Source organism: Phycodurus eques, chromosome 14 (assembly GCF_024500275.1).
Source record: "Phycodurus eques isolate BA_2022a chromosome 14, UOR_Pequ_1.1, whole genome shotgun sequence".
In the NCBI taxonomy this organism is placed as follows: Eukaryota; Metazoa; Chordata; class Actinopteri; order Syngnathiformes; family Syngnathidae; genus Phycodurus; species Phycodurus eques.
Window position 1 is genome coordinate 6,433,484 of NC_084538.1, and position 24,593 is coordinate 6,458,076.

Here is a 24,593-nt window from a genome sequence, read left to right on the forward strand (position 1 = left end):
CAGTCGACTCCCTCACACTTTGTCTTCATAAATACTCTTTGGAAGACCCCACATATGATCTTCTGCCCAAAAGGGACATTAGGTTGACATGTTGGACCAATGCCAGCTGTGTCCTTGATTTATGCATCCAATTGGATGAAAGGAATTACAATGGAACCTTCAAAGGCCAACACAATTCATTCCGTGATGCTGGGCCATCCCTTATTTGTTTGCAATTCACAGCAAAATTTCATATTTTAAAATGTTTGGATTAATTAGTTCTTAAGTCCAAACCTGTTTTAACTGCACAGGCCATGTTTTAGGTTACATTGTAAAGTGGCTCTATACAGACCCCCAAAAAATGGCATGTAAATTCAGAACACCACAGAGAAGAATAATGTTAACAAGCCTAGCAAGTTTGAATGAATTAAAAAAAGAAAAAAAAAAAACACTTTAATAATAAGGGCCACCTCTCAGCTCTCAGACACTGTAGGCGTGTCAGATGAATGTGGCAAAAGGAATCAACCATACTGTGAGGGTGATAGCTTATATGAGGTAACATCACGTTGGGAGGCTCAACTTCAAAATTGAATGGTTATTGTGGTTTATAATCATAAAAATAAGCACACAAGTCAACTTACTCTCGTTGTTGCTGACAATGTCACAGCCGAACACTGCACCTGACAACAGTGGGATGGTAAGCGGAAGCCCAGGTCGTTAGGCAGTCGGCACTCCCCCATTCACTAGTATCAAGTTACCCACGAAGCCATGTTGTCTCTGGTAAAAGTTTACAAAACTATTAGTCGTAAAATGTGCACTGCAGAGTAGGCTGGTGGTGTTGATGTTCAGCTCGCCATCTTGCGTGTCTTTAAAAAGTCAATCCATCGCTTTTTTATTTCCTTGTTTTTTGGGAGCTTAAAAAACGTCACCGAGCTATTCTGTAATTTGAGGAATCCAGTGAAGACGCATTTTTGGGGTGTAGCCATCGTTAGCTTGCTAAATGAACGCGGGAGTGGTAAACGGGCCTTGTTATGGAAGCTAAGCACAGCTACCTCTCATAACTGAGGTATATAACAAACGAAATGATGTCACTTCGTACTTATATAGTGGGGGAGGGAACTCTCACTACAAAGTATACGCCCCAGTCCCGTGATGTCACCACAAAATCAGAAAAATTTAAACGGTGAAAAAGATGCTTAAGCTATAGCGCAACAATTCAGCACTGTATTGTGATGTCTTCGCATATGTTTTCAGCACTTCAAACATCCATCCATTTTCTGAGCCACTTATCCTCACAAGGGTCGCGGGAGTGCTGGAGCCGATCCCAGCTATCAACGGGCAGGAGGCGGGGTACACCCTGAACTGGTTCCCAGCCAATCGCAGGGCATATTTAAACAAACAACCATTCGTACTCACATTCACACCTTCGGGCAATTTAGAGTCTTCAATCAACCTATCACGCATGTTTTTGGGATGTGGGAGGAAACCGGAGTGCCCGGAGAAAACCCACGCAGGCACGGGGAGAACATGCGAACTCCACACAGGCGGGGCCGGGGATTGAACCCCGGTCCTCAGAACTGTGAGGCAGACACTCTAACTAGTCGCTCACTGTGCCGCCACTTCAAACATATTTAATGTATTTACAAACAAAACATATATCTGCTTTGAGCCTCTTACACATCGCTAAGTGTCAGACAAGTAAAAAGAGATGTTTACCACTGTAATGACTGTTCAAAACAACAGAACGTTCTTTAAACACTCTTAACTGATGCAACTCGCATCTCATTTGTTACATTAACAAGAACACAAGTATCACCTGAAATTAACCGCTACTGTAAAACGTTAAATTCTCATTCTTGTCAAAAATCACAAACGGATTCAAATGCGAGTCATGCAAGTCCTTTATTTTCTCAGTTGAACAGGAATGGTCACAAAAGCAACCAGTAAAAAACATGCAAATTAAAAGCAGTGCTAGTGATTAAGCTTCAGGCCTTGTTCCATTTTGCTACTTTTCAGCTTATTTGTGTCTATTTATGATTTTTAATCTTAAAGATTTATTTTTTGCTTGTCACGGTTACTGACTGGTTAGCACATTCACCTCACTGTAGCAGTGTGACAAGTGACTGCAATTTTTGTGGAACTAAAAAAAAAAAACATGGAATGAACACTTCATGTGCCTCCAAAATCCTCCATGACAAATAATATTAATAACAAAAACCTATTCATTACTAAAGTACATGGCCATCTTGAATGACTCTTCCTTTTTTATATTAGTATGTTTTCATGTTAACATCTCGCTTTCGCCACCAGACGTGAAGAAGGACTGGTCAGACCACGCGCTATGGTGGGAGAAGAAGAAGACGTGGCTGCTGAAGACCCACTGGACGCTCGACAAGTACGGCATCCAGGCCGACGCCCGGCTGCTCTTCACGCCGCAGCACAAGCTCCTGCGTCTGCAGCTGCCCAACATGAAGCACATGAAAGTAAAAGTCAACTTCTCCGACCGTGTCTTCAAAGCAGTCTCCGACATCTGCAAGACCTTCAGTAAGTGGAGCGGTATTATTATTATTTTTTTTAGGGCTGAATCTAATGACTATTTTAATAATCAATGAATGGGAAGAAATATATATTTTTTTTATTCGCATCCCTTTATTCAAAAACAGGACATTATTTCAAATTGGCAGTGCAGAAAATTGCATGAACAAGTTGCTGCACGACCATCCTAGCGCTCTTAAAGTAATAAATCAGTTGTCCCCAACCAATGGCCCAGTACCGGCGAGCCATTTGGTACCGGACAACTCAACACATTATCTAGCATTGTGTAGCGTGAAAAATTCTAAAACACTTTAGATGACTTTCTCTGCCTCAGCTATATTTAAAAAAAGATTAAAAAGACCAGCTAGATTTTTAAATCAATATCGATTTGCTGTTGCAGTCCTAATTTTTCCCCAATACAGTATATTCATATAGTATATAGTATAGTGTTTACCCAACATGCTCAGTCAGCTCTGCCAACTTGTAGGTAGTGCACTGTTTGCTCTGGTCTCATGTTCTTGGGACTCGGGCTCCATCTTGTCTTGTGCTTATGTTTGGTAAACAGACATTATCATTTTTGGCTTGGAACACAGCAAAGTACGAACCATTCATAAATATCAAACGGCTGCTCACTGGATTACTCCCAAAGACAAGGGAGATAAGAGGGTGGAGGATGTCAAGGTTGTATGTCTGGGTAGCTTCCCTTGGACAAACATGCCGCTTTTGACACAAAAGGGCGAGAGAAGTGACTGTCGGGTGTTAAACTTCACACCCCGATCATGTTATTGCGGAATACCCTTACGCACGACTCTGTCACAACTGATACTGCCTTGGAAGCCACGGAATTCACAGGTTGACCTAACTAACTATAATTTGCCTTCCAGCTGGGTTATCATCAGCCAAAACTCCTTAACATGGAGAAAAAAAAGTATCAGTTTAAGTGCTGTTAAAGGGCCCAGCCATCCATCCTATGTGAACCACTACACTACCAATGACAAACGTGGGTTATAACGTTTTATGATACCGTTCCTCAACACTGTTTGTTTTCCACATAAACCACCCATCTGACACTGATTAAAACCAGCTCCTCGTCCGTTTGTCCAGTCAGACATGGGCTCGTCTTGTTTAGACATCCCAGAGTTCACTTCAGTCACCTTTGCCGTGTTATAAACCCCTGCACAGAGTACCGTTGTTTACCTCCTCATGAGTGCATACACGATTTTCACAAGACTGGAGCTGGAAGTCCAAGTGTGCAGCAAAAAAGGGCACTTATATTTCTCAGCTCAGTATACCACAACGTAACGTAACGTAAACAAGAGTCAGGCTGCTTCACTTAAGCGCCACATGAACGACTTTAGTTGTTTAGTCGTCATCTGTGCGAAGACTGACACTGTCGTAAAGACCCATAACAGGAAGCAAATACCACATCTCTTAAACAATGGAAGCTCACAATCTGTTCAATGACCTTTTGATTTTAAAACAAAGTAAATTAATGAACTTTAATCAATAAAACAATCTTCCTTGGATACCAAGTGGCGTTGCAACGCCAGCTAGTGGCTTATACTAGTGACAAATGTAAGCGGTTGAAGACATTGTCCCTACTGAGCAGAATAAAGGGGGGTTTATTTGAGGTGGGGGGTTTTCTCAAGTTATGGTAATCTTGTGTCGGACTGAAAAAAACCCACCACCAATGACGTCTACCCTATACATGGTAATATCAGATTATCTTCCCTACTGAGCGGAATAAAGAGCAGTTTATTTGCGGTGTGGCATTTATTAGTTTTGGTTATCATGAATCTGACTGAATGAAACAACACATCTACTGCACACGTGGTGATATCTGATTTGGGTGACATAACATGTTCCTAATAAATGTGGTCAGTTGCTGAATCATTTAATTTAGTCATATTGTAATGAAAGTGTAGTCTCCACCTATTTCATAACCTCTAGGTAGAATACTAGAATGAAAGTGTACAACTTTTTCATGACCTCTAGGGGGCGGTGGAATAGTGGTAGTATAATGCGCACTATTGACGTTTGACCATTTTTGGGGGTAATAAATGCGCATTATACACGACCAATTACGGTACAGGTTATTCATTCTATGGCTTCAAATAAGTATTTCCGTACTAGATTCAATTGGTTATTTTTTTCTCATTAATTTATTATTGTGGGTGACTGGTTTGTTCTGTAACGTCAAAAAATAAGGAACAATGTTGATCGTTGTTTTCCAAAGCAAAATCAGATATTTGCGAATGTCTTATTTTGATTAAACACAAACGATAATCAGCCTGCTTTCATGGAGGACTACAGAAATAAGAGACTATTTACTGTTCAGAGACTAAAATCAGAGGATTTGGACAATGTTAAGTTAAAAAGGTCTCTAAACGATTAATTGATTATCAATATAGTTGTTGATCAATTTGATAATCGATTAGTTGTCAATTAATCATTGCACCTTTTATAAGTAAGCTATTTGACGTTTATGCTCGGATTAATTAAAAAAAATAATCACGTTACTCTGTACTTGTAGTTTTTTTCGTGGAGTACTTCTGTAATTATTTAGAGGGTTACTTTTTACTGAAGTCATATTTTTCTAATGTATCAGTACTGCTGCTTAAGTGGTACATTTGGTTGTTCCTGAAAATATTGGTCAGTTTTTAAATCCTCTGATTTGTATTTTTATATATATACACGCACGCACACATACAGTGTATGTATGTGGCCATTCAAGTGTTAGGACTGACCTTTTTTAGCATTCTATGATCCGGTATTCTGACGGATTTACGGCCTGTTAACCGACGTCTGCTTGGGATGCCTGCCCTCTGTTGTCATAACAATGTTCCTAGTGAGTCGCTCTCTTTGCATCTGAGCTACATGAGTGAAATGTCAGCAAAGATGCAATCACTCCTTTTTTTTTAGTCCATCTAGGGTCTTTTTTTTTTTTTTAATAAATAATAATCTGTGATTGCGCTCGAGCTCTGTAAATTTAGAATGTGACTGTGTAGTGATTGGCCTTAGTCACTGCAGTGAATCATGTGTTCCAGGGAGCTCACATCTCCAGCACAGCTTATTTTTTTATTCATTGCTGGAACTAAGTCAAGCCTTCAGCTCTGGCTCTAGGCCTGCTCACTGCCGCATGTCTCCTGGATGGAAGATTGACTCTCCTTTTGGCGGTGTCAATTCCGCTAATGGACCTTGTTTTTTTTTTTTTTTTTTTTTTTTTTTTTTTGTGTAAACGTCAACACTCTAGGCCCACAAGTATGTGGCAAGTGTTGGTAAACTTTTTTTCCTGCCAGCTCGTGAAATATTATGAACCTATAATTCAACATACGCTTACTCGGTCGGTCAGCAATAAATTTGAGAAATACTGTATTAGCAGGGAGCAGTGTATCTCTATTGTTCCTCTTCCCAGTAAAATCTGCTTCTGCCGGTGTTTTCTTTGTCTGTCTGAATTTTCCCAGCAACGAAAACCCTCAGGACCTTTCCACCAAAGTTAGTGAAATTGTTGCAAAGGGGGACTTTGCATCAGATTTGCTTCTCAGTCACAAACATAACGTCATTCATATAATTTTGGTAATGAGATTAGTTGTGCTACTCAGTCAAGGTTTTCCTCAGCCGTAGAACTGCTATCATATAACCTTTTAATAACCATACAATATATTTTTTAAAGTAACAGTTTAACAATCTTAAAGGGGACATATTTTGCCAAACCATTTACTGACAAGAGGCCTAAAAACAAGTCATTTTGAATTTCTTGAGCATATCTACATTACTAGCGAACATCTCCGCCTACCACTCGGCCCCTGAGCCAGCACTCTCAACATAACACACACGTGTGCTCTCACAAGTGGGTCTCCTACACGGAGGCAACCAATCAGAGGAAAGTGGGCGGTCTCAGCCAAATAGGAACACAGTGGATAAAAAACTGGATGCTCTTATGACAAAACTAAGGTAGTTTTCTGAAATAAAATTGACACTTTCATACTGAGTCCATGTTAGAGAGTCACTCTATGGAGGTCTAAATAGAGACAAGGTCTGCAATATTGGACTGTCATGAGAGTGTAAAAAGAAGTTGACTTCTTTTTATAATAGTAATAATAGGAAACTAAAAACATTGAACTGTGCAGCTCAATTTCCAGATAATTTGGTTCTTGTACACGTTCCATTTCCTGTTCTATGGTTTTTGGCAACAATTCAAGTTGTACCGTTTTGTGGTGGCATCACAATAAAACACAAAAAAGCCTAAGAAAAATACCTTTTTAGAAGCTAACAGAGCTGAAGTCATGAGCTAGATATAAGCTCGCAGGAATTCAGTCTTGCAAGATAAGGTAAAGATCTTGCACATGTCTGTGGGAAATCATTTGGTTTGTGGTGAATAAAAAAAAATAGGGTGTACCATTACTTAATTCCCATTATTCCTCAGTAGTAAGTTAAATGCCACGCGTCACTTAAAACACACACACGTGTGCGTGTGTGTGTTTTAAGTGTGTGTGCGTGCGTGTACTGAAGCCCAGCTAAGTGGGCCTGAAGCTCGGCAGCACGCCTGCAGCTCACATGGCTGTATAAGGGCACAGGGATAGTGTCTTAACGCAACAGTGAGACCAGAGGAGGAGGAGAAGAGTGAGAGTGAGCGAACTCCCATCTGGTAGTTTTTAATACCCCTGGAATGCTTTTGCTTTAGTTACACAAAGCAAACAAGGAGCCTTCTTGCTACCATGTTCTCCCTCGGCTCACGCTTCTCTGGACAGACTCTTAAATCACACACCCCCATCCATTATCCTAATATAACACAAACTACAGTGGACTCAGTGTTTCAAAACAATTTTGAGTTTTACTGAAGATTACACCAAAAAACAGACATTTTAAAACATCATGTTGGCTAGTTTGTGCGATGTGATGGCAAAGAGGACAAGTTTGATGGTAACCATAGAACAGAATATATTTTTGCGATAAAGGAAGGCAATGGTAGTGTGTTTGTCATGGCTGCTCAGAACACGATGCAAAACTGGAACAGGGGGAGCAATTTTTTTAGGTCCTGGGTTTGAGTCTCAGCCCTGGCCTTCCTGTGTGAAGTTTGCATGTTCTCCCCATGCTTGGGTGGGTTTTCTCCGGGTACTCTGGCTTCCTCCCATATTCCTAGAACATGCATGTTAGCTTAATTGAAGACTAAATTGTTCGTTGTGAAGGTGGGAAGTCAGTGGTTTGTCCATAGGTGAGTAGTAGACTTTTTCTTTTCTTTTTTTTTTTTTTTTTTTTTTTTTTTAAACCAAGCAGATGCTGATAGCAATAGCATAATGGCTAACAGCTGAATTCGGGGACTGCGGAATTGACCAGAGGAGAACATTTTTGTGTTGTGTTGGGCATCTTCAAAGGGTGACCAATTTTACTTTAGTTTTATTATAAAGTGGTTAACATATGTTTATACTTGTATGACTTGACATTTTCTATCGGCAAATACTGTAAGTGGAACTGGCATTTGCAAATTTGCCTATTCGTTGATTTTTGGGGAACCTATCCTCAAATACTGAAATACTCATCTATTTGCTGTTTTTTTCCTCAGACGAAGGTATGATTAATATAAAAATACTACTTTTTTGTCATCTGGTGGCATCTTGGTGCCAAGCAACTATTTAACTACTGATAGCAAGAGGTCTATTTAGTCAGGCCATATCCTTGTCTGATAGAAGTGTTTTTGGGTGGGTGTCAATTACTCTAGGATATTCATTATCCGCAGCAGCACTCTGTTTACCATAGTCTGAATTCAAATGGATGTACAGTGGTACCTCGACTTACGGGTACAGTTGTCCTGATCATAATACATGACTGGATCGATCACGTAATTTTCAGATGATCTGTATGACTGAAAGAAATCCACCCTTTTTTTCAGAGGCGACTTCACTCTGTAAAATATCTACAGTATTTGTAGATGCAAATAAAGATAGTCGAGCAAATACGTTGCTGCAGACTGTAATGTTACTTTATTAAGCCACTTACTGCGACCCAGCATACTTACTGTACAGCAAGTCAGATGGACACTACCTGCCAGAAGCAGCTGCTAAAACCAAAAGGCAAATTCACAACACATTTAAGTTACCACAGTAAATACATTTGTGAGGGTGTAAAAGTGCTTTGCCTTTGCCATATCAGCTCTCCGGCCTTGACACATTTAGGACCAACTCACCGCTCCCACTCAAGCCCACCATCATGTGACATGTCCGTCTATGGTGAGTGATGCTTCCCTGGCCTCCGAGGCCTGAGAAGGGGGGTAAAGCATAGAAAGCTGCTGCTCTGTTTTAGTCATTATATCAAATCCTCTTCAAATACACACACACACACACACAGTTAAGATGCGTTTAAGGTTCTACTGTTCTACAGCAACCCAATTGCACTTTTGCGTGTGTGCATGAGTTTGAGAAATGGCTGTTGAAAGTGGGGGTGGGATGGTTGAGGTTGTGTCTGGCCTGTCTCACTTGGGGATTAGGTATACTCCAAGGAAAGATTTGTAGGGGCCTTGAGAAAAGAGATTTGCAATTTTTCCAGTGCTCATGTGCCGCAGCTGTCTCTGCATTTCTTACCTTCTCTCGTGTCCCTGTGCTGACTCTTTCCATAGACATCTTTTTTTTAACACACATTTTTAAAATACATGTGGTGTGTTATCATTTTAAATTTTGCATGTAGCGCTTAAAGAGCACTGAAGCATGTTCAACATTTAGTGAGAACCTTTAAGTTCCAACTCTGTACATTCAAACACAATGGCCAACGTTTTCTGATTGGAAATAATGTAACTTTAAATTAATCAGTTCCTGGGTTTAAGCTGACATCAATGTAAAAAGTAACATTAACTTTTTTAACTGCTATATGATACGCAAGTGCGGCTACTAATTAATCGTAAAATCTATTGACAATAACAGAGCTGCCAACCTATAAAAATTGACTTCAGAGCAATTTGCCTAAATTTGTCAATTTCCATATTTTAAAAATTTTATCAAGAACATTTCCGTGCGACAGTCCTTATCATCAATAAATTACAGCTTCAATAGTTGTCATTTTGTTTTTATCACATCAACTTTGTAATGGTGGATGCAGTTGCAGCCTGACTCAATCTGCCAGTATATGAGATTTTGATCTCCCATCATCAAAAATATCTGTGTGTATGGATTAATTCGAGAGAACTTTCGCCTCCGCGGCTTAGCAGCCGGGCGGCGTACTAAAAAGTGATTCAATGTGGATGTGACGATAATGTCAGACGCTGTATTTATTTATTTTTTTCCCCCTCATTGTCCGGAACAATCAGTTTTACGGCCGTAATGAGTCAATGTTCAGTGATATCTGTAACAATATACGGAAATTCCGTAACATTTGGCAGCTCTGAAATCAATTTCCTTAACGTTCACTTTCATTTTCTGTTGTATGGTTATCATTTACTATGCCCTCGTTGTCATGTCATTCTCGCCATTTTTGTGGCAGAGCTTAAAAAAGAGAAGAAAAGAAAAAAGGAAAAGCACGATTGTTGATGTACTGACTTTTCACCTTAGGTTCAACCATTCAACCTGCTGTTCACCCGTTCAACCTGTCTCTCTATGCAGATATTCGTCACCCAGAGGAGTTATCTCTACTGCGCAAGCCGCGTGATCCCAAAAAGAAGAAGAAAAAGTTGGAGGAGGCCGAGGAGGATGATCTGGAGGTAGAGGGTCCGCTGTTAACCCCTGGATCAGGTCAGTCACTGACTTCCCGTGGTGCATCTATTTCGAATTTTGGTCCGAAAGCCACCAAGATGCGCTGGTCCAAATATTCGAGCCCTGCGTGGGCTCTGCAGCCCTGGCTTCCTTGGCGGGCAGGATGGCGGATGGTTGAGATTCCACACATAGTTGGTCACGCTACCATTTTAAACGCCTGACAGTGCTGTGCAAAACCACCCCCCTGCTTTAGCCTAGCAAGGGCTGAGTTATGACTCAAGTGGGCAGGGAGGAGCGGAACACAACAGGGTCAGCGTCACTTTCACTGTTAAACCAAGTACACAGCAAAAGATCATACATTTGCATGTACAGTGAACATCCCAAAAACACAATTTAAGTTCTTTTAATGGAGGACGGCGCCAACGCCCAAAAACCTTCGTCATTACATTTCCTCCAGGGTGTCTTTTTCTCTCGATGGACAGATATATTATTTTTGTTTGATGTTGTGAGGGAGCACTTAACGACAAGAATGTGTACAATCCGTTCCCCACCCCCATCAGATCACATGCTATAGCTAGCCAAATTGCGTGACGTTATTCCGTCCCATGTGTGAGGGCCTTGATGGCAAGCCTGTGTCTCCTGATTGAAATCACGATGAGGGAGGAAGCGATGCAATCACTACCAAAACTGACTTGGTCGCTAACTACTACTCCTGCACACTTAATGTACTCAGTGTAGTAATGCACAGAGCTGGGATGGACATTTTTCCTTAATTTCCTTTATCTGTCATGGGCAGAATTGAACAGTCTAGGGTTTAAAGGCCCAGTAAACTGACCCCCAAAATGTCAAAATTTAATTTGACTTTTTTAAAATGTATTTATTTATTTTTAATATTTTTTTTAAGAGCGTGGCTGTAACTCTGTTTCCCATAGCTGACGTTGTGGACTCTTTTTGACAACAAAATAATTAGGACTGAGTCTAAAGTGCCTCTGCTGGTCACTACTAAGCAGTTCGCTCCATTTTTATGTAATTAACCGATCAATTCCAAAGTTGCATTTTTTTCCCCCCGCTTATTGACTTCATTTTAAAGAGCATTTTGGTTTAATACCCTTGTTTGAAAATTATGCTTAAACGCATAAATAATAGCGTACCCGCACCGTATGGTAGAAGCCACAAATAACAGTCTGTTAATAGCAGTGAGGTTATATGACCAATTATTTCCACTTGGAGACTGGAGACCTCACCCTCTATCTTTTAAATATTCCGTTTAGAAAATGTCTAGTGCCAAGACCATTAAAGCACATAGAATGAGTCAATTTTAAAACTTAAGCAAAGCGTCTCCACGGTCATGCCCGTGGTTTGTGTTAGACTTGGGTCAGCCTTCACACTTGGGACTCTCACAGCAATGCCTTGCCTGTTTTGACACTTCAATAAGTGTCTCAGAATGGGCAGGCCTTCTATGCCTCTACAGAGGCAAACTTGAGTCATTATCGCTATCAAATCTGAAAATGACCATCATCTATTCATACTTTTTTCCTTTCACCTCTGTTTCCTTCCCTCCTTAAAAGAAGTATCCTGAATATTCCCATTGATGTTTCCTCCGCTGTCCTCCATTTTCCCTGCCTTTTTTTCTTCATCCTAGCCTCAGAGATTATATACATCGGACCTGTCAAAGGTAAGCTTTCCCCTCTGTCCTCTCCTGTTTCTGCAGCACTGCTTCCTCACCATCGCCTTTCCTTTTCTTCATCCCCACCCATACCACAGCTGCCGCGTGGAGCTCACATGGCATCCATAACCTTCGCAGTAGTCTGGGTCATCTGACTCTTCTGAGGGGAAGTCAGCTGAGTCAGAGGGCCACCTTATGAGAGCTTGGGCCTACCTTGAGCTGAGCATACACAGTAGTTGTTACAAATAATCAAAAAGCACTGTATGAGTTAATCGTAAATTGAACAGAGATCCTGTAGTTGTTTTTACGTGCATTTCAAATTGTTGCAAATAGGGCTGCCAAGATTAGTTGACTAGTCACGGTCAAAATCGTTGACAATTAATTTGATAATCGTTGTTTATTTGTTTATTTATTTATTTACTTTTACCCAAAAATGCCTGTACCCTTCTGGCTGTGATGCACATGGACAGTAGTGGTAATCCGGGTCTTCCATGCTGACGCGCATGCGCAGTATTGGTCCTCCGGGTCAGCCGGTGATGTACCCGGAAGAACTACGGCGAACAAGCGTTAGCAACGGAGCCTGAAACTTTAAGCATTTCAGCAAAAATACTATAGAGGAATGTGATGCAAAACCTGCGAGACAGAACTTTCCTATCATGAGAGCACGACAGTGATGCAAGCACGATGTGGCTGATTCAATTTCTGAGGAAGAGGGACAGTCATCTCGGGAAGCTATTTGGCTAGTTAGCTGGTAATATTAAATGTTAACGGTAATGAGCTAATTGCTTAAAGCTGTAAACATTAACATACGTCTAACGAAGATTTCATTAGCAATAGCACACAGCTTTTGTGTTTGATGAAACATTATAACCACAGATATGAATAGACGATAGATAGGCCTAGGCCAATGTGGGGCCAATTTTACATTACTCGTGCACTCACTGTAGTAGTCTCGCCACGCTGCACTATTTGCATATCTGTTGTTGCTATTTGCATATCCGCTCCATTTGCACACTGATTGAGGAGTATCTGCAACATTTGCACAATCAACATTGTCCCAGATTATCGCACTACTTGCTTGAAGTCTCGGCGACCCTTTGCACAATGGTCATTGCGTCGGACTATTGCAATATTAGTCTTTCGAACTGCTCTATGTGCTAGAGGACTCTGCATCTTTTTGCACAATTGTCAAAAAAAAAAAAAAAAAAAAATGTACCGGCATTACCAGTTAACTAGCAACTCTTTATTGCTCAGTGACTGTTTTTGTCAATGTCTTTGTCTCAAAAGTGTTCTCTGTCAATTGACTGACTGTTGTCGTACTAGAGCGGTTCCAACTACCGGAGACAAATTCCTTGTGTGTTTTTTGGACATACTTGGCAAATAAAGATGATTCTGTAGCAGCCCAGCTAAGCAACGTACCTACCTGGCGGCCACGTTGGTGGGGACAATGTTTCCATCAAAGGCAATGCATGTATATTGAAAATAAATTAGTTGCTCAATTCTGAACAGACTTTCATGAGGTTTACTTTTTTGTCGACATCAAAGCATGTGCAATTCATAAGAATTCATAAGAAAAGAGCAAAATAAAATGTACACATGAAAGGTTACTGTATTTCCAGGTTCCCCTTTTGTGATTGTACATGATTGTGCAGTTTTTGGTTTGTTTTTAAAGGCCAGAGTTGTCACCTTTTAATTAGCACTTCATATATAAACATGTCAGGAATGCTGGTACAAGCTTCAAAATCTACTAAAAGTTGAATGTACTATTACCTAATTGTCTTTATTTCTAATTTGCACGTACCTTGAACACTTCAAGATGGAAGCTAATGATGCTAAAATAAAAGCAACTGCTTGCTGGTGCAGGGTTACAATTTACATAACCGATTAGTCGACTAATCGCAAAAAGGGAAATGGCACAAAGCCGGATTGGTGTGTGACGTTTAACACCAGAAACCACAAAGCCGGATTGGGGGAGTGAAGTTCAACACCTGGGCCTACCGCCCAGATGTGTTGAAAGCAAATGTGGCTATCTGACATTTATTATGTATCGGCAGGATTCCATCTGTGTGAAAGTACACACAGTTGTGGTAATATCGTGCCTTGATTGGTTCTGTGTGAAAGGCAAAGGAGGATATGACCACCAAATTTCTGGCTGACGGCAACCCAGCAATTTAACGACTTTGGAGGAAGTATCAGCGACATAACAGAAGCGGGATAGTGCCTGTGTGAAATGGCGTAGCGGAAAAGCCAAATGTTAACACCTGACACTGACATCATTGTGTTTGAAAGCATTTGCGGTTGGCAGACATACATTATATGAAAGCAGGATTCCCTGTGGCAGTGTGAAAGCACACACACACTTGCGGTAATATTCTGCCTCACTTTGTTCTGTGTGAAAGGTACAGGAAGAGAAATGCTGGGTCTATTTATGTGGCTTGGTATCTGCGTACTGTGTAATTTCTGGCTGATGGCAATTTCCCATCGTCAGCGGTAGTATCAGAAGTGGTATGACGCCTGTATGAAAGACACTGGCGGCTGGCCTAAATAGAGGTGTGAAGTTTAACACCTGACACTTCCTTCTCCCGCCTTGCTGTGTTGAAAGCGATTGCCGCTGTCCAACTTGTAATTAATGTCACACCAGACACTGGCACAGACGACGTCACGCATATTGTTATCTTATTCCAGAGGCTGTGTACGAAAGCGGACAAAATTTTGGTAATATTCCGCCCTGGTTCTGTGTGAAAGGCAAAGGAGGACAAATGCTGTACTTATACGGATGACTTGGATGCGGCAAATTTGTATAAACTTTGTAAAAGAGGCTTCTGCATCACTTGTTCGAGATGAATGTGATGACCAAATTTCTGGCTGAAGGCAACCCATCTGTATGAAAAGGAATAGTGGAAAGCCGAAAAGGGGTTGTGAACACGTTCCCCCCCTTATTGTCTTAAAAAAAAAAAAATGTCACTGTCTGACAAGTAACATAACAAGTGACATCATGTAAAGTACTATTCTGCCTTGCTTGGTTCTGTGTGAAAGGTAGAGGAGGATAAATTCTACTTAATATATGTCTCAGATGCATCAATTTCTCTGAAACTCTGCCAGATCACTGACCAAATTTATCCAATTGTCCAGACTTGAAATTTAAAATTCAGGCCTCATTGCACAGTCTATGCCCAGCTTTTGAATATAGTAGCTTTCTGAGCGAGATCATCACTGCAAAAACTGTTTTGAGAGGGAACTGCACCATTTTAAGGAGTGACAATGTTTATGTCTCAATCTTAACAACCTTTAGTGGTCTATCTATGAATCCCATGTGTGGGAGTCTCAGGGAGTTGGAGCATGTAAGCATTCAGTGTGACGTTTACTCTCCTATCAGATAGTCTGTAAACAGGATGGAGGAGTTGTGTTTTTAAAGCAGCTTTTTTTCTTCTTGTACATGGTCCTCCACTGTTGGATTCCTGAAGAGACCCCTGTGGGAGAGACCGATAGGGCTCTTCCTGACCCGTTGAACTCGGGCATTAGAGGAAATCCGTCAAGGAGCGCATGAATAACCCCCGTCTCTGCTGAGGATGGGTCCCCCCCTAGCTTGTACCCTGTTCTCATGACCTCTGTTTGAAACACAAACCAAGCCCACTTCCTGATTTCAGAAGGGATTCAAGTACAGTGTTGCTTGTAGACACTAAAAGAGGGGACCGGGAATGGAAGGGTAATGGTGTTTGATGGAAACAACAGGAAATATTTGTCAGACTCCTCAATATTAAAGTACTTTGGCTTATATCCATGGAAAGCTTTCCGCTTCCCCTCTATGCCAACTTGTGCGATGTAGTTTTCTGCGTGGAGTGCACTCCTGCTCCGCTTTACTCACAAGGGGGGTACACACATAAAGGTAATATGACAGATTTACAGCCTGATATTCCCCCATACCGACCAAAGCCGGCAAAGGCCCGATTATCCCATGGCCCTGAAGCAGCCTTTCCCAAACATTTGCCACGCGCACCTCACAAAGACGAAAAAAAAAACGAAGACTAACTTTATTTAAAATGTATTCTCCAAGTCTTCCCGCACTAGAAATGACAAGACTCAATGACGCAATGGATTTACCAGATAAGCCAACAGCTGGTGTAGTTTCTTTTTTTGAGGGGCTCTCAATCTTTTGTGTGTACTCCCTTAAGTGGGTAAAACCTGATCATCTCGTGCATCGTGTGCATGCTGATCCACATCAGTCCCACCAGGACGACGTTATTGAAGCCACTCATCTGCAATGTGTGGGGCTGGTTCATGGCTGGGCTGCTAAGTGTGAGAGAGTGTTCACCTTCATATTTTGTCAATATGTACTTACAGTGGAGCAGCTAAATGTGATTCAGGTGATGATAAAAGCATGAAAATTGGTATGAATATAGTCATTATATATATTGTATATTACTTATACAATATATGTCATTATCTGGGGAGAGAAGTGCTAGCCATCAAAAATGGCCTCCATTTTTCTTTAAAATTGGCCACCAGTGCACTAAAAACTGTCAGAAACCTCTTTAACACTATCCGGATAATCTACAGATTGCACAGCATTTAAATGATGAGCCATCGGGTTATGATATTGATACATTATGTAAGGTGACCCCCGTTTATCGTGGGGATACGTTTCAGACCCACCCGCAAGAGGTGACAATCTGCCACAGACAATGTAAATAATTGTATTTTCAGCTTTTAATATTTTTACCTCTTCCACACGCTTTTAACACATTTAAACGTCTGTGTGTAAGTGTATAGGTGTGAGCCATGGCTGACAGCAGCTTCCTGTGTGAGTGTGCTCACTGTGTTTTACTATTCTCACGGTACTAAATGAAGGGCTGAAAAGTGCATTGGCGAATGTGGTGCTTCTTTCCCACATGCTACGGCATTGCAGTTAGTATACTATGAGAAAAAAAAAAACGTAAAAAACAATCAATGAAAAAATTTGCAAAATAGCGGGGGCACAAAAAGAAACCATGTACAGTAGTTTCTCAACTTCAGACAGTTAATACCTGTAATACGTTCATGACTATCATAACTGTTTTTTCAGTACTTCTATGAACATGACTATAGCAAGAGATAAAAATCAAATATGGACAAATATGTAGCAATACTGTGGAACTTTGCGTGTTAGGCAGTTACAGTATTTGTTGACCATTTTGCCAAGCCAACGTTTATTTCAATAACCTCACTTTGGCTATTCATGAAACAATATGTTGAAATGTTTTCACAATAAGCATTGTATGGTGCCATCTTGGAATTTTTGGTGGCGAACACTTTTTCTCTTAGTCTACACCATGAATGAGTGTTTCTGCTTAATTTCATGCTTGTATCATCAAATAAACTTTCTTTTTTTTCTTTTTTTTTTTTTAGCTGTATCTGCTCCACTTTTAGTTTGTTGGTTACCAGAGTTTCTAATGTGAGCCCCTGAATGGATGACTTTCAGGAAGCATCTACTCCAGCCCTGGCTTGTACAGTAAGACCATGACGCCCACGTACGACTCAAGGGACGGCAGCCCGCTGTCACCCACGTCCGCCTGGTTCGGCGACAGCCCCCTTTCGGAGGGCAACCCCGGCATCCTCGCTGTCAGCCAGCCTATCGCCTCCCCGGACATCTTGGTCAAGATCTACAAACCGCAGTCACTGCTGGACAAGGCTAAGATCAACCAGGGGTGAGGGGAACGTCACTTAGTCGCTCTGTGCACTGTATTTCGTCTGTATTACAAATATGTTGACCGTGTATGTACAGGTGGTTGGACTCCTCCAGGTCTCTGATGGAACAAGATGTCAAAGAGAATGAGGTGTTGCTGCTAAGGTTTAAATACCACAGTTTCTTTGACCTCAACCCAAAGGTAATTTTCCATAAATCATAGTCAATACACTTTTTTCAGGATGCTTCCATCAAGTTAAATTGTTGCAGTATTTACATGATAGTGGAAACGCTTAACACAATCCATTCAGGGATGTTTGTCGAACTTTGACTCGTTCCTATTTCGAGATCGTCTCATAATTTTAAATATCCATTCATTCATTAATTTTCCGTACCGCTTATCCTCACTAGGGTCGTAATTCTTTGCTTTGTTTAGTTTGACACTAAACTTCAATTGGGAGTGGCATTAAATAGCTTGAAGCCTCTTTTTTTTTTTTTATTAAATGTTCACTATTTGTCAAACAGCTGCTTATTGTGCCGTGAGTCTACTGCGGTTTACTGCCACCATACACTTGTGTCCCAGGTTTGCACTCACAGTCAAAGCAAAAAATAGTCCAGATGATAGCTGGCATCTAAAAAAAACTCTTAAGTCGGGTCACTTGTATCTCAAGTCACCACTGCATAATAAAACCTAAATTATAAACTAATCACCCTATGAAAATGCTTGACAGACACGTGACTGGGTGGGAAAAAGTAGGACGCTAGCGATTAGCTATTAGGCTATTTAAATTAGCAACCGTAGGGCAATTAGATGTTATCAATTGATATTTATGTAATGAGTCTTATTGGTCGTGTTGTACTGATCAGACAAGGTCTGCAATTTATGTCGACACTGTTGGATTTACTTCCCTGTTCGGTTCTTTAGTTATTGTCGCACTGCTTTTTTCATTAGCATCTTTGCGTAAGTAATTTATACTGAACAGCTAGACCCTTTCCAATACTGCAGTAAGGTCCATGCCAGGTTAATACGGTTAATATTAAGACATCAAAACAAGAAAATACTCAGGATTAACTAACTTTAATGGCAAAGGCGTAATCCAAAAGGAATTCACTTGTGTCTTGCTCTCTAAGACCACTTGATTCCCCATGTTGAAGCGGGGCCATCTTTTAAAATGAGTGTTGCAAAAACAACAAAACAAAGTGAAAGTTTTTCCTTTGATGCTCACTAAACTGTGCGTCTCGTGTGACGTAATCCTTCGTGGTGGTCTGTCTTTTTGAATAAATATTGAGGAGGAAGAATATTTGGGTTCGTTTACAAATTGTACAACAACTTTTGACTTTATTGGTTCCACTGTATTATGTAGTTTTCAAGGTTTACGCGCATCTATTATCGTACTGTACAGCCTGCTTTGGGTGCATGTTTCTTTGTATATTAACTACCATGAACAACCTCTCCCTCCCCAGTATGACGCCATAAGGGTGAACCAGCTCTACGAGCAGTCAAAGTGGGCCATCCTGCTGGAGGAAATCGAGTGCACGGAGGAGGAAATGATGATGTTTGCCGCCTTGCAGGTAAAGCCGACTTTTCACTCAGTCTTTGATGCTTTGTCAGCATTTGAAATCCAACATTCAGTCATCCATGGTGACCTACAGATGTGAGCACACTCCCCCGCTGGGTACACACATACCGATGATCGGTACAAATGTTAGCATTTTCTCTCCCTTGCGATCAAAGCCAGCAAATTTTCTATGGCGATTAATGGGAATTAACTGGGAATTTAGGCTAATTTAATATAAAGGTATCATATTCAAGCGATAAATCTAAACATTTAGTTTTTCTCATTATCAGACATCCTAGCAAGATCAATAGCTCTCCTTGCCTACATGCAAGGGCATTACAATACATTTATTACTCAACCTTCAGTTTTGGTTCCAGTTTATTCCCATTAATTTCCATGGAAAGTTCCCAACTTTTATAACTCTTGGCCAGATACTGTAAGATCAGTAAGCACATACATGACAATTTTTGTGTAGAATAATTTTTTTTTTTTTTATCGTCATCATTTTAAAAATCAGTTAAGCTGTTGAGAATCGGGTATGTTTGTACCCCACTTTAGTCTTTGGGGTGGTACCTTTACTATTTCAGACCGTCATAAAGTGTGGGTGCCATGATCCTGAGGACGCCACCCTGTCCTCACACGTGGGGTTAATTATAGACGATCCTCGGGTCACAGGATGCTGTGCGTTTGGCCCCCCGAACCAACCAGCGCCCAGTTGGACACTGTTCTCGCTCATGAGTTTCATCTTCACGGTTATAATTAGCTGGTTTCCTGTTACTCCTCACTCGAGAGAGACGCTAATCTAACTTGGGTGTTTGGACACTCCTTACTGTTTGATATTAATTTTCATCAAGGGTAGCGTGATCTCACAGTGTTGGCTGAGGTTTCACGAGAGGGGAAGGCGGATACTAGAGCCTAAAAAAAGACCCCGGATTGCCCGCATTCACTATGTCGCCAGCTACTGTTGGAGGCACATTGAGATGAGATAATCAGGTGTTAGAAAATAGACTGGGGTCATTTTGAACTTTGCAGCTAACAGGAAACAACCTCGCCAGGCCTCGCAAATGTTTAAAAGAGAGCAGTAGAGGAGTGATGAGTCACATTTGCGCCCTTTGTCCCAAATTGGCTAACATTAACTATGAGAATGTGTCTGTGGGTGTCTCACTGGTCGACAGCTGTTCATTCAAATAACAGAAGAGGATTGGCATTAGAAATAGCATTTGTCAACAACTTGTATTCCGTGTTGTTGTGGCTAATGTTGACGCTTATTCTTTTACTTCTCACCTCCTAGCCTTTTGGGCTCTATGCTGGCCATTTGTGTCCACCTGGCTTATTTTTTTCCCAATCATTTTAGCTGGGTTAATGCAAATGTAATGAAACTTCCCAAGGGTGTGGATTTTTGTCTGTTTTTTAAATTTCCTACTTCAGCTACCTGTTGGCTCTATCGTGGCCACTTTTGGTTAAGCGAAAACTCTGAAAAGTAATTTTTTTATTTCCTTATTTACTAGTCATAAATTTGGGTAAAATGGGTTTCATTCGAATTTTTTTATGTTTTCTAACCGATTACATCAACTATAAATTGTCGGACAAGGAAGCAATTTCTTGTCGTAATCATCATTCATGTGAGTTCTCAAAAGAGGTGTTTTAATGGCTTACTGCACTCCAATGGCGCAAATGACTGACATAATTTTGACTTTATAAAGTGGAGATACCCTCAACTAATGATGGAGGAGAATAACATTTTATTTAAGAAGTGGAAGCGCCCTGTGCTGGTTGTTGATAGACTGTATTATTAGCAAAATAAAGAACAAAAAGGTTACTTAAGAATTAGTGGTTGAATGGAAGGGAATGTTGCAAAGCACTTTAAACGTCGACAATGTCTTTTTTTAAAACAAGATGTTACCACAAAGCCACCGAAGATGACAATATCTGATATTTAGGTTTCGTTCATGTTTAGATATGTAATATATGTTTACGGGTAAATCAATAATACACTGTGCATGTATTTCACTTTGTCTGAAAACACCAGCTGTAATATTTTTTTAGCAAGTTCGGGTTCAAACAATAATTTCATCAACCTATTGTTTTGCTTGTTGTTGTGGCATACACAGGAAGTCTGCTTGCTTGTTTTCTGGGTTTGGTCACGTGGTGTTCCGCATGTAGCGGATTGGCCAATTTCCAGAGGACTTTCAACTCGTCTCTCTGGTGCCGTCGCCAGACTATAAGGCCATGTGGAGCAGTGCAATGGCCGGCCAACAAGGCGACAGTCTTTGTCTGCGCAGGTCAGAGAGTAGGAAAACAAGATGGTCGTGGATGAAAATAGTGGTTAGCCTCACTAGCTCTGGCTATTCCGATTGGCCCTAGTCTTTAAAATATTCATACCACCCAGATCACAGGACTGTTTGTGAAGAACGAGCGCAGCGGTTCGAAGAGAAAGCTCCATGTTCGTTGCCAAAATGTTATGCCAAATAATGCACAGACGACAACTGTGTGCTAATGAGAACTTTATTCATCATAAGTTGTACGATCCAACATGCACCAGCCTTGTGACACTTTACAACATTGACTTCAAATGTCTTCCCCATACATTATATTTCATTATAGTCAACTACAAAAAAAAAAACTTCAGTCATTCAACACCTACTGGGGTTACATATTTATTAAAAAAAAAAAAAAATCACCAAGCTGGTCATACAACCTGTGCATTTTGCAGGCAAACTGGTACTTGAAGGGTCAAAAAATTTCAAAATCATTTCAATGAGGAAAGTTGATTTTGAGATTTGAGTCACGAGTGTGGTCACAAAATGAATTGAACTCAGTGTTCATGATTCCCTGTCATGGAGTGTAACACCCCCTTCCATCCTCTCTCTCCCTCCCGCCAGTACCACATCAACAAGCTGTCCGTCATGTCGTCGGACAACCACATGAACAACAGCGAGAAGGAGGTGGACGAGGTGGACGCGGCCCTCTCCGACCTGGAGATCACGCTGGAGGGAGGCAAGACGTCCAATGCCCTGGTAGGAAGACACCCGCCGAATGAGCCTCCCCAAAAGTGGAACCATATGGAGTTCCACAAACATTTTCGGGCCAAAAAAATGCATCAAATGTCAATTGAAACTGGTTACGGGCCGGCGGATAGGGACACAGCTCTACCGCAAATCACAAAAATCCAGAGGTTTAAGGCAGGGGTGTCAAACTCATTTTTGTCAAGGGCCACATCGTAGTTACGACTACCCTCGGAGGGCCGCTACAACTGTGAACCCATATAAATCAAAGATTACCTCATATACTGTAATTACATACAGTATACATAACACATTGATAAATAACCATTTTTGAAATCAGAAGCCTTTAAAAACATCTTTTTAGACCATTACATTTCTTTTCAAAGTGGGATTGGTAACACAAAAATGCTTGCAAATATCTCAATGGTATTATACCAGAACACAAAGAGCAATTTTGATTTGCTTTCGCGGGCCACATAAAATGGAGGGCCGGATCTGGCCCCCAGGCCACCAGTTTGACACCTGTGGTTAAAGGTCAAAGGTTTATACTATAATTGCCTAATGATGACACTAGATGGTAGAAAATGACTACTTTTTTTTCTCAATAAAGCTGCTCAACTCACTTTAATAGTTCTTTGTCACAAAAATGCTACCAGATGGTAACAAAAAAACAACCTGAAAATACGTGAATTTACAAATGCCCAACCAAAAAAGTTGGAGCTCACTATACAGTTGAAATGGGTTTTATGATGGCAGTTTGTGCCTGGAACTAATTAATCGTCATTTTTTCAAATGGGAAATATTGTGTAGTTCCACTTTTAAGAGGTTCCACTCTGGTCTGCATTCCTTGTTGTGTAATGAACGTTGAAACAAAATGAAACTGCTCGATAGTCAGCTGAGCATGGCATTGTTTAACCTTGTTAATTGTTAGGCTTTTCTTCAGCTTCAGCTAACAACAATGTTTGGATTTGGTCTTTTTTGGTCAATGGTCTTTTTTTTTTTTCCTCCCCCCCTTTCCTCGCAGGGTGACATCACGTCTATTCCCGAGCTGGCGGACTACGTCAAGGTCTTCAAGTAAGTCCACCTCGAGCTGATACCACAAGACAGCTTGTTCATTCAGAAAACCTTGCTAAAGTGGGGGTAGGGTGGCGCATTTATCCAAAAAGCAGGAAGCAGGAAATGGCCTTAAATAACTGCGAACACTGAGGCCTGTTTAATATCCATATTAGATTGTTTGCCATAGGCCTTTCTGTTTAGCTTTGAAGTTTAAGACTAAGCACGTTTTAAAGTGTATTCAGTCTTTGGCTTTGTGCCTTTGCTGACAGACTAATTCAAGGGCGGAGAGGGGGTCGAATTGAGGTTGATTTGAAAATGCATTTCCTCATTAATGCTATTGCATCCCACCTTGGCTTGACATCACTGCCAGGCTGAATTTACACAACATCGTGACAAAATTTCAGATCAAACGTAGATATGAATCGGATATCTCCCAATGCGACTGCAGTGTAAACCGAGAGATTGAATCTACACGGTTGATGCAAGGCTGACGTCAGAATACACCGATTTGTCATATACATTCACACACGATTTTTAACAAAATCTTGCCAGTAATACTAGAAGAAAAATACCTATGCTACATTCCGATAGCTATTGAACTGAAGGCAAAACATAATGAAGCGGCATGCACAGACAGAAAATGTGAAATAAATTAAATCAGTTTTGCTATAAAAATATAGTCTGAAGCTTTTTTTTTTTTTTTTTTTTTACAGACAAGAATTTAATAAAAACTGTCAATGAAACCTCTTTTTATTTGATATGCAGTGTTAAGAGGACATGCAGGGCAGATTATAGATGGCGACAGTGCCGATATTTGTATCACATTTATCAGTACTGCTTTGTAAATGACAGCGATACAGTACGTTGCAACATCAGTATTTTCCCCACCCTTATACACATGCATGACTACCCCAAAGAAGACCCACTGTGAATGAAAGAAGATAAATCAAAACTGTATGAAATATGTTGTAAATAAGACATAAGAAACATTACAGATGTACCAAAGATATAAGCAAAATTATTGTGGCCAGTGGAATATAATGAAGCCCTGCTCTTTGTGGGGCATGGAGACCAAGCCCTGGCGCGAATAATGAATATCCACGAGGAAAACACTAAATGAAGCTAGTCCCTTCTGTTTAATATTGTTGTTTGGTAATAAGATGGCACCACAGCAATATTTTGATATTACATATGAGTTTGGCCTGAGCAAACAAAAAATTGCGAATAAAGGATTATAGGTTCCTCAAAAAATCCGCAAATAGATGAATGGCGCCCTGTGAACGTGTGGGCGTTCACTGTAATGGTGAGTTTACCTTCATTTTAACCAATGGGTGTATGTAATTTTTAAGAAATGTTCAAGAAATGCAGAGAGATTGTGGAAGATAGTCCAGACTCAGCTCAACACAGATGTGAAGCAGCTCTTGTACAGTGCGTGTACAAATAATTATTAGT

General features: G+C 40.7%; 1 protein-coding gene across 3 annotated transcripts in view; it reads left to right on the plus strand.

The window, feature by feature from the left end:
• fermt2 (FERM domain containing kindlin 2) overlaps positions 1-24,593 on the plus strand; it is a 52,903-nt gene that overhangs the window by 18,359 nt on the left and 9,951 nt on the right. For 2 of the 3 annotated variants that reach the window (XM_061695701.1, XM_061695699.1), the window contains exons 3-10: positions 2,290-2,523; positions 10,104-10,232; positions 11,836-11,868; positions 17,318-17,543; positions 17,621-17,723; positions 18,986-19,093; positions 21,963-22,097; positions 23,110-23,159. In XM_061695701.1, the coding sequence (XP_061551685.1) occupies positions 2,290-2,523; positions 10,104-10,232; positions 11,836-11,868; positions 17,318-17,543; positions 17,621-17,723; positions 18,986-19,093; positions 21,963-22,097; positions 23,110-23,159 (1,018 nt within the window). The remainder of the gene's footprint in view (positions 1-2,289; positions 2,524-10,103; positions 10,233-11,835; positions 11,869-17,317; positions 17,544-17,620; positions 17,724-18,985; positions 19,094-21,962; positions 22,098-23,109; positions 23,160-24,593) is intronic. The other variant, XM_061695700.1, reaches the window with a different exon arrangement.